Genomic DNA, 10,330 nt, shown 5'->3' on the forward strand with positions numbered 1-10,330 from the left:
TAGGTTAAAAAACAGAACAAAAACAGAGACCTTTTCACCCCACTAGCAAAGCTTGCCAAAGCAAAAATATCTCAGCAAGGATGCTGTTCCACAGAATTGGTAGGCAGACACTGAGGGAGTTCTGTTGTTTTTATGCTTCTGTCTGTCTGTCTGTCTGTCTGTCTGTCTCTCTCTCTCTCTCTCTCTCTCTCTGTATTTTCTGGGTTGTGTCTTCTCCCCCTTCCATCCATTCCACTGACCAGGGCTGGCCCTACCATTAGACAGAGTGAGATGGCCACCTCAGGTAGCATGTGGTGAGAGGCAGCTGTGGTAGGCCTATGGCTGTTGCTCCTGAGCCCCACACCCTCTTTTGGTGAACAGAGCTGCATATATCACATGGCTCCCTGTCCTGGGGCCCTAACCCATCCCACTAGAGAACACTCTCCTGTCTCCTATCTTGAAATAAGAATTAACCTGCCAGACCAGTTGGCTTCTGAACATGGAAAGAAGAGGAGGCACCATCTTGACCTTCACCTCAGGCAGCACAGTATCCTAGGATGGCCTTCCTGCTCACATAGGAGCAGCACATACCTCCTCCTGGCCTGGCACCATTTGAGTAGAAGATTGCTCTGTTAATCCTTCTACTTGTGGTTTCCTCCCTCAGTTGCTTACTTGAATGTTAATGAGTTTTATATTTTTATTATAACCCGCTTTCAGCCTTCACAGTAGATGATAGCAATCGTAATCGTAATAGTAATGTCAGTTTTCCATCACAATGTTCTCGTTACAGTAATTATTTGCAATATAGTTCCAACTCAGTAGAGGGCACACTTTACTCTCTCAGCGTCTCATACACACAAACTTTTCGAGAATCCCCGTTCAGTCCTCTGGAGGAAGGGAGAATCTAAGCCAATGAAATTAGCCTTTGTTAATCAAATATTTAATCAAGCCCACTCTGCTAGGCCTAAACAAAAGGTAGAGCGTGGCCAGCAGACAGCTTTGCAAGTGCTAAAGCAAAACTTGGGCTGAATGTGAAAGGCTGGAAATGAATAACATTTTACTTTGCCAAAAAACAAAACAAAAACAGACACAAAAGGCCGGTGTTTCTGGCCACCCCTTTTTAACATGGTTAAAATGGCTTGGTGACTAAATCAATATGTGGGCCTGTGAGTTTCTGATATGGTTTTGGAGGAGCCATAGCCTCTCATCTTCTCACATGGGAGTCACTGCAGCATGGCTCCATCTCACAACACCTATAGGTCTTGGCTCAACAGATATTGCTGTCTGAGGTGAAGGACCTCCGCTGTTCCTTATATAGTGGTTAACTGGGCCAGCAATTGATTAAAAAAACACAACAACAGCACTATCAGCAGGGCAGCATTTTCTACAGCATTTGAGGGCAGTAGGCTAGTTTAAGGTCACAGGGCATGGCACACACGACTCTGCCCTCCAGCACCTTGCACTAATTCCTGCCTCCTGCACTGGCCATCAAAGGCAACTGCCTCAGTCTACCTAATGGTAGGGCTTGCCCTGAAATTTAATGTCGGAAGCCCAGGATACATGGGACAACTGCTGTGCAGTTTCTCTTCATACCAGTGTTGCCCCTGCGGGAAACTGGTTTATCGCTGACAGAGTGGCAGGAGGTTCCTTTTACATGGTCTGGGATCCTGACATTACCTTTATCATGTGGGAAGCTGCCACATAGCTTCATTGCCATGAGGTAATATGAGTTGGGGGCCATAAATGTGAAATGTTTGCCTGGGTTGGGCCAGGTTATGGCTAATTATTAGCGATGAGAGTCCAGGGGCCTCGCGGATGGTCCTTTGGCACCAGTAACTCCTATTTCCAATAGTTATGTAGAAGAAGGAGCCACCAACTCAGAAAAGTGGATTGGAGGTAAATGGTCTCTTAGAAGCAGCTAAAAAAGACTAGATGGCAAAAACCTGGGGTAATAAACAGCTTATTTCAGCTGTTTGTCATAAAGGACCAAACATGGCTGCCTCTCTGGGAAAAACATGTTTTCCCCCATTGAGCTCTGTCCCTTCTATGAGGACTTGCTTTCTCTGATTCAAAGCAGCAAAAGACCTGCACACCAGCTACTCCAGGCTTTGAGTGGATGGAGCATTATAAAATGGGGGGTGGGGAAGGTTCTTTAAAAATAGAAGCAGTGCTGGTTTTCCTCATGGCTGCTGATTCTAAGGGGGACTAAAGGGTCGACATAGGTTAGCATGGGTGGGTCTGCTTGGGAATCTGTGGGTTCCTCCTCAATCTCTAAGGTACATATGCTACCTCCATCATGACATAATACACAGCCATAATTACGCGTGACCTTAACCTGCAGGAATGTGCCTAATCACCTGGTTGATGGCCATCACTGTATCTTGTGGTAGCGATGCCCACAGATTTAATGGTGTGCTGAGTGAATAAGTCATTCCTCTTTGTCCATCCTGAATCTCACAACATTTGGTTTGGTTGGATGACCCTATTGGGTTCTAGCATTATGAGGGGGGAGAGGAGAACCCTCTATCTGTTTTGTCTGTATTGTGCTTAATTTTGTACACATCTGCTATGTTCTCCCTTAATTGCCTTTTTCCCTGAGCTATAAAGAAGCCAGACATTGCAACCATTTTTCGCAGAGGAGTGTTGCTCAAGCCCCTTGATCTATTTGGTCACCCTCTTCTGCCCCATTTCCAGCTCTTGAAACAGCCTTTTTGGGGGGTTGTGGCTGTACATTACAGACTCACGCGCTCTGGATGGGAGCGTCACAAAATGGTTTAGGCTTTCAATCAGCACCAGTAATAGCTTCACATCAGTGTCATCATCGCTAAGATCATCACCAAACGTGTGTGGGTGTGCAAGAAAAGCAGCAGAGCCTATAAAATGCATTACGCTGAAGGTATGTTTGAAAAACATTAAGATCTGTGCAATCAGTCAAAGAGCCGTTTCCAATTCCAGGGTGGAATTACATGTTCCATCATGGTCTGGCATAAGGATGTGTTTCTAAGTGGCTTTTCACTGTGCAGGATTACAGATGCTCAGGAATCACGACTTTTGATGTTGAAGCCTTTCCAGTCGCTGTTCAAGAGAATGGAAGGAGGCTTATTCACTGCTTTTAAAATGTTAAAGTTTAAGAGGTTGTTTATTATAATTGGGGCTGAGGTTGGAGGTAGAGGAATCCATGGGCACGCATGGGTATTTGCAGATCCCTTGTCACTGACACCTCCTAGGGTGAGCTGCTGTTCAAAATGACAGGCCTGTCCTACCCAAGGAAATAAAACATGGGGCCGAGTGCGAACTGTTAGCATTTTTATTAAAACCAGGCAGGCAAGCTGAACAGAGATGAGAATTCCTCGCAGTTGTTAACACCATAAAAAAACCTGTAAGGATTATATGGCACCCTCAGTCATGATACAGGATAATATTTCATACAGTTCCCCTCATATCATTGTGCTGTTTCCCCTGATTCTGTCAGATGAATGTACCTGAACTCCCCCCCCCCCCAAAAAAAAGGAGGAAGAAAAGAAAAAAGGATATAATCAGAGTGAGGTTTTCTAACCAGGGTTGAACTCTAGAAAGGAGCAAGCAGCGATTCTGCAGCATGATTCAGTTTGAACTGGGGGCTTTACAAATGCGCTTTTGATTTCCCAAACTGGGCTCCTTCAGGAGGAATGGCAGGACATAAATTGAATGAATAAATGAATGTTTAGCTTTTGTAAGATATCTGTAAAGTTATTTATTTAAAGTTAAACACTGGTATAGGTATAAATAAATACATACTGCTTTTAATGAAAGGCAAACTATTATTTGTGGTTATGTGAGCAACAATCCCTCATGTTGCCTGTGCAGTTCTGCATAAGTACAGTGGGGGGTGAGATCCCGAGACTCTTTTTCACCTTTCCTTCTTTTCGAAAGCAGAGGACACAATTTATCAAGTGTAAGTGCATGAAATCCTTTAATTTCAATGAAACAATGAAGGTCATGTTTAAATCTCTCCCACTGGATTAATGTCTTTTGGAAGGCCGTCTTGAGAACTTCAGTACTTGCCATGCCTACTTTAGCACTTTGTCTACTCCCACTTCGACATACAGCCCTCCAAGGGTTGGCCATGGGTCAATGTGGCCCTTGGCGCTCCAAAAAGGTTAGCCACCTCTGCTATAGACGATGGTGCCAATTGCAATCTCCTTTACTACATGCCATTGTATTTTGCTGAGGCTAGATGTTAAGCTGGTTGTTTTCACAGAATCATAGAACTGTAGAGCTGAAAGGGACATTGAGGGTCATCTAGTCCAACCCCCTGCAATTCACGAATCTCAGCTAAAACATCCATGACAGATGACCTTACCTGAATATGGGTTGAGTGTGGGCTGAATGTTTTAGCAATTGAGGTGTAGCCTATTTCTCTTAGAAACCAAAAGGTTTCAATCCTGTCTGTCTGTCTTCTTCTTCTTCAGGTACAAAGGTTTCAAAGGTAACTGCTCCATCTCGTTTATTGAACAGTTCAAGGTCCTCCACCTATGTAATAAATACTGTGAGATGCTGGGACTGAAACCCCTTCAAGCCAGCGGTCAGAAGCAGAGGAAGCCAGCAGCCCCCAAAATCAAGGCACTGCCAGCCTCAAGTACTGTAAAGAAAACCGCGGTCAGCACACAGACTGCCAAGAGAACATAGGAACTTGTTTCCTCCCAAAAGAAACATTCTCATCTTTGTAGAATGGACCTCTCTAGAAATACACCCTGTACTTTCTGGAATTGAACACTCCAGCAGTGGGCTCCCTCAGAGCTTTCAACATTCTGCAGGAAGAAAGTGGATAGTCTAGGACACGCGAACATTTGAAAAGATCAGCACCCCCAATACCAAGCATAACCATTCGCATAGACTACCTAAATGGACGGGGTGTGTGTGTTATTTGCACAATCTCTCTTTTTGGAAGGCTGTGCAGGACTTAGGCCTTTGGGGAAAATTGCATTTTTAGTAGATTTCTTCCATATAACTCAGCTGCTAGGTAAGTATATAAATATATGTAGAACGTTTCAACCCATGTGAGGTAAAAGCTACACACTCCGGAATGCGTGAACCTGCTTCGCCTGCCTCTTTTTACTCAAAAAAATGAAGAACTGCTGTTTCTAGAAGTTTCCAAAAGCTGGCTTCTCAGACATGCATAACAGGTGCCGGATGCAACGAAGCATATGAGGGATTCACCTGTGGGCCTTAGACATTTGGGTTGTTGGGTTTTTTTGCACTGGTTTTCAATATTATAAGTTATGTCAAAGATATAATGTAAAACAACACAGTGGCATTCACCAGGTGACCTGGGGACTGTGTGGAGCCCACAATGTCTTTATCCTTTAATCATACCCCTAATTTAGCCTTCCGCTGACTTTTGTATAGCAACACATCATGTTTCCTCTGCTAGATGATTTTAACTGTCTAATCTGTAGCTGTTATGAAGAAGTGTGTGAGAAAAAGAGAGAGAGAAATGGGTGTGGGAGTTGTGGGAGTGTGTGTGGGTGTCGTCAGTGGTTAGAGAAGGCTTCCATGGTGCAGAGTAGAGAGTTGTTGCTGTATTTGTGAGACTTGTAACCGAAGAAATAAGAGTCATGCTAATCAGACTGAAGGTCTGAGTTCTGTGTCCTTCGCTAAGAATCCCCACCCCCAGGCTAGCAAATCGTATTCTGTGGTTTAGTGCTTTTAAACATGATTGAAGCTCGACTTGAACCTTGCAGGAAGAGGTAGGGACTGCCTGTTCATAATGAGTGTGTGTGTGTGTGTAAGTGGATGTTATAAATCTGACATCATTTTCTTTCATTGGATTTCAAAGTAAGTAGATCTGCAGGAGTAATTCATTTCATTATGCCTGAAGCCCCATTAAGATATTTCCTATATTTCACTCACCCACCGACAGTTTCCAGGTCAGTACCACTGTACTAGAATAATGGTTTTGTTTCCTAATTATTTGCACAGTAATAATAATGCTTGTTATACTCCATGCATTTTTTTCCTCGAATTAAATTCCTACTGAAACAAGACTTAGCATTGTGAACATGTTGATAATTCGCCTGATGCTGTGAAGGAGTGTACCAACCATTTGCAGGAACACCCTCCTCCCCCCCTCAGTTAATGATAACCAATTCATCAGCAGTTTTTTTCCTGTTAAAGGCCTGGCTCCTGTTCATAGGAAACTTTGAAGTCCAAGGGTGAGGAACCTCTAGCTCACAGGCCAAAATTAGTGTCACCAGCACCACGCTCTAACCAGCTGAGCTTGACCCACCAGAGGTTCACATTTGGCCTGTAAGGCCATTTCCCCGAAACCACACCTACCTTCCCGTCATATGTGAAGTCAGGTGTGAGGCAGGTGGAGATGCAGCTACCTGTGCACAATAGGGAAACAGCCCATTCCCAGCTGTGCATTAGGAAGGGAAGGCAGTGTGGTGTAGTGGCTAAGAGCGGTGAACTCGTAATCTGGTGAACCAGGTTCGCTTCCCTGCTCCTCCACATGCAGCTGCTGGGTGACCTTGGGCCAGTCACACTTCTCTGAAGTCTCTCAGCCTCACTCACCTCACAGAGTGTTTGTTGTGGGGGAGGAAGGGAAAGGAGAATGTTAGCCGCTTTGAGACTCCTTCGGGTAGTGATAAAGCGGGATATCAAATCCAAATCCAGCTCTACCACCTGTCAAATTTGGGCCATGAGGCTAGGATCTGATAAAGGTCTGGCCTACAAAGCCCCACCTCTGCTTTAAATGTCCTTGAAAGCATTGACTTCTCCCTATAGCTCAGTTGGTAGAGCATGGGGCTCTTGATCTCAGGGTTATGGGTTTGAGTTCCACACTGAGCAAAAGATTCCTGCATTTCAGAGAGTTGGGCTAGAGGACCCATGTGGTCCCTTCTATGATACTATGAGTATGTCATCCTATTGAATATGTGTCAAACAAGTCTGGAGGGTTGTATTAATGGAGTTGTGCCACAAAGGCATTGTGTTATCTATAGAGCATGTGCTCATCTTTTTGTCCCACACTTATATCTGAAACAGGGCACGAGTGGCGGTGTGGGTTAAACCACTGAGCCTAGGGCTTGCCGATCAGAAGGTCGGCGGTTTGAATCCCCGCGACGGGGAGTGCTCCCGTTGCTCAGTCCCTGGTCCTGCCAACCTAGCAGTTCGAAAGCACGAAGTGCAAGTAGATAAATAGGTACCCCTCCAGCAGGAAGGTAAACGGCGTTTCCGTGAGCTGCTCTGGTTCGCCAGAAGCGGCTTAGTCATGCTGGCCATATGACCTGGAAGCTGTAAGCCAGCTCCCTCGGCCAGTAAACCAAGATGAGCGCCGCAACCCCAGAGTCATCCGTGACTGGACCTAATGGTCAAGGGTCCCTTTATCTTTACCTTTAAATCTGAAACAGGTTTTGCAGGTTCTTGAATTAGTACATGAGCCCCAAACTTGTTTACTAGGGATGGCGGTAAGATGCATATGCGCCTCAAAGGAAACCGGTCCTATTTCGTATGTCTTCAGCTCTGAAATAGCTAGTGCAAGTTGTGCCAACTTCAAACCTGACATAATAGCTCATCTCGACAGGATAGCAAGTAAGCAGCATGTGCAATATGTTTCTATGGGATCCCAGTGTTGGCACATCTCCATTCAAATTTTGCTACAAATGCATTCGTTCAGAAACAAAATATGACATGCAAAATACATTAAAGTAATGTGAGCATCAATTCATAAAAATGGAATTAATCATAATTATTGATTCAATTGAGGGCCAGCCTACTGTTGTGATTTGAGACCAAAACTAGGTTCCCCATCCCTGCTCTAAGCAATCGGCTCCTTTTAAAATCCATATGAATATTGTTCCACATGCAGCTCTAAATGCACTGTTGACCTTGCACCCTATGCATTGAGGCGATTTGGTTCTTTTTTGTTAGAAGAGCTTTGTATGGCTATAAGCAGTGGTTGGAAAGGACCTTCAAGATCGCTAATCCAGTGCTCTGCACTGAAATAGGATTCATCACAGAGCACTAATTATCCCTGCCAGATGTGCTAAAATATACACAAATAATTTCTGTTTCAGATTCCTGTTTGTGCCTTTCAGCTGGTCCCTGTTGCCATCTAACTGAAAAGGATAATTTGCTGGGACAGAATTTTAAGAGAGGAAGCCTCAGTGGGAGGTGTGGGTCAGCTGCAGAACAAGTTTGATTCATTAATCAAAATCTTAGCAAGTGTCTTTATCGACAAGTGCTGCAATCAGTTGCCATGACAATAGGCAGCACCATAGCCATTTCCCAGGCAGGATAATAATAATAAAAAACCAGCTTTGGGGGCTCATCAACCTGGTTCAGAACGTCTTGGCATTTGAGGGAGTCACATCAATTTCATGCAAACTTCCCAAACAAAAGGATGTTTCTTTCTTTTTTCTTTCTTTTAAAAAGGATCCCCCTAGTTCAATGTTATTTTATCTAGTCTCCACAAAGTATTCATTTTATTTCATAAAACGTATATGCCACTTGATAAATCAAAGTTATAATGAAATTATCATTTAAAACACACTTTAAAACAACTGTGTAAAGCTTTGAAAAGTAATTAAAATCAAGCATAAGCTAAAACCCAGATTAAAAACAGCACACTATATATTTGGATAGGCTTTCCTAAGCAAATCAATTTTTTAGCATGCACCAAAAAGTGTGCAGCAAAGGTACTTTTTTGTCAATCAGCAGCGAGTTCCAAAGTCTGGGGGCTCCCACAAAAAACAAAACAAAACCTTTCTTTCAAATGCAGAACAAGTATTATGTGGCACCTGTAACACTTGCCAGTTCTGCAGATCAAAGTGCTTTAGTGGGCATATATGGGGTAAGGTGATTTTGCAAGTAAACTGGTCCCAAACTGTAATGGGTTTCATGTGACCTCCCCAGGGCACAAGCCTGAACAGTGTGTATGGAGGTTCTGGACTACCCAGACAACAAGACCCCCCTCTCGGCCTTGCTGGTGTGGTGCAAAGGAAAGCAGAGCAATATGTTTGGCACCAGCTTGACTGCAGGAGTTGCTGGAAAGAGGCATACAAGGTGCTATCCAACCGTCTTAGGGACTCCAATCCAGATTTGTAGGGTTTACTCCTTAACCTTTTCTGTATCTGAATATATCCCGCAAGGCAGTGGGGATTTAGGATAAGGTTACCAGACATCCCCGTTTCCCGGGGACAGTCCCCGGATTTACAAATTGTTGACAGTGAGACCTTGTCAGCATATAACACCTTTGCTCAGAGACCTGCTGTGGTCGCAGATTTGCTTCAAGGCCAAGGATTTCTTCCATGAAATCTGGGGTGTTATTTCTTCCATGAAATCTGGGGTGTTCAATTGTTGTCAGCAATTGAATCCCACATGCTGCTCTGGACTGCCCTGAGGATCTCCGGGAGATACGTGGTGGGAAAATTTACTCAGCTGACTAATATTTCCTCTTTCTTTGACACTAGAGAAAGTCTCCCGCAGCACAGTCCCTTTGCATTTAACATTGAAGAATAAGAAGAAGAGTTTGGATTCAATATCCCGCTTTATCACTACCTGAAGGAGTCTCAAAGCAGCTAACATTCTCCTTTCCCTTCCTCCCCCACAACAAACACTCTGTGAAGTGAGTGGGGCCGAGAGACTTCAGAGAAGTGTGACTTGCCCAAGGTCACCCAGCAGCTGCATGTGGAGGAGCGGAGACGCGAACCCAGTTCCCCAGATTACGAGTCTATTGCTCTTAACCACTACACCACACTGGCTCTCTGCAACCTTATTGGTACAACAAAAATACTTTAAAACAGAACAGAACAACAGCATTTAAATATTTCTTAAGTATGTGTAGCTGGTTAGATCTCTACATAGAGCAGTGCAGTCTATGCCCCCCCCCCAACTAAGCTAATCCCAAAATATGGGTCATACAAGGGACAGAGGCAGAGGGTAACCACAAAAAACACAGATAAATTGCCAAGATCAAAGGGGGGGGGGACCGGTTAAAAATGTTAGAAAGAGTACGAATTAATTTTGGTTAAAAATCAATGGCAGTGAAGCAGGACAAATCTTGGGGAGAAGGCAGAGCATTCCCGTGATAAAGTGCCACAGTGACAAATGGGAAGGAATCAAGATAAGTCAGGGTTTAAATGAAAAGATTAGAGCCAGCGGAGAGCATGAAGGAGAAACAGGGATGAGAAAGGGGAGAGATTGAGAAGTAATGACGAAATGGGCCATAGACTTTGGGCATAATATCCAGTATGAATCTTGGTCAAAATTATGGAATCAGAATTTAAAATTTATAGCATGTATGGCCTTAAAAGAAAATGTAATGAAAATGATGTATAGGTGGTACTTGGCCCCAGTAAAATTGGCCAAA

General features: G+C 44.0%; 1 protein-coding gene across 4 annotated transcripts in view; it reads left to right on the forward strand.

The window, feature by feature from the left end:
* Nucleotides 1–6,003, forward strand: part of ALPK2 (alpha kinase 2) — a 67,044-nt gene extending 61,041 nt beyond the window's left edge. For all 4 annotated transcript variants that reach the window (XM_083402932.1, XM_083402933.1, XM_083402934.1 and 1 more), the window contains one exon: nt 4,431–6,003. In XM_083402932.1, the coding sequence (XP_083259058.1) occupies nt 4,431–4,647 (217 nt within the window). In that variant the 3' untranslated portion in view covers nt 4,648–6,003. The remainder of the gene's footprint in view (nt 1–4,430) is intronic.
* The last annotated feature ends 4,327 nt before the right edge of the window (nt 6,004–10,330 follow it).

This window comes from Podarcis tiliguerta (genome assembly GCF_965153285.1).
Source record: "Podarcis tiliguerta genome assembly, chromosome: 11".
Classification (NCBI taxonomy): Eukaryota; Metazoa; Chordata; class Lepidosauria; order Squamata; family Lacertidae; genus Podarcis; species Podarcis tiliguerta.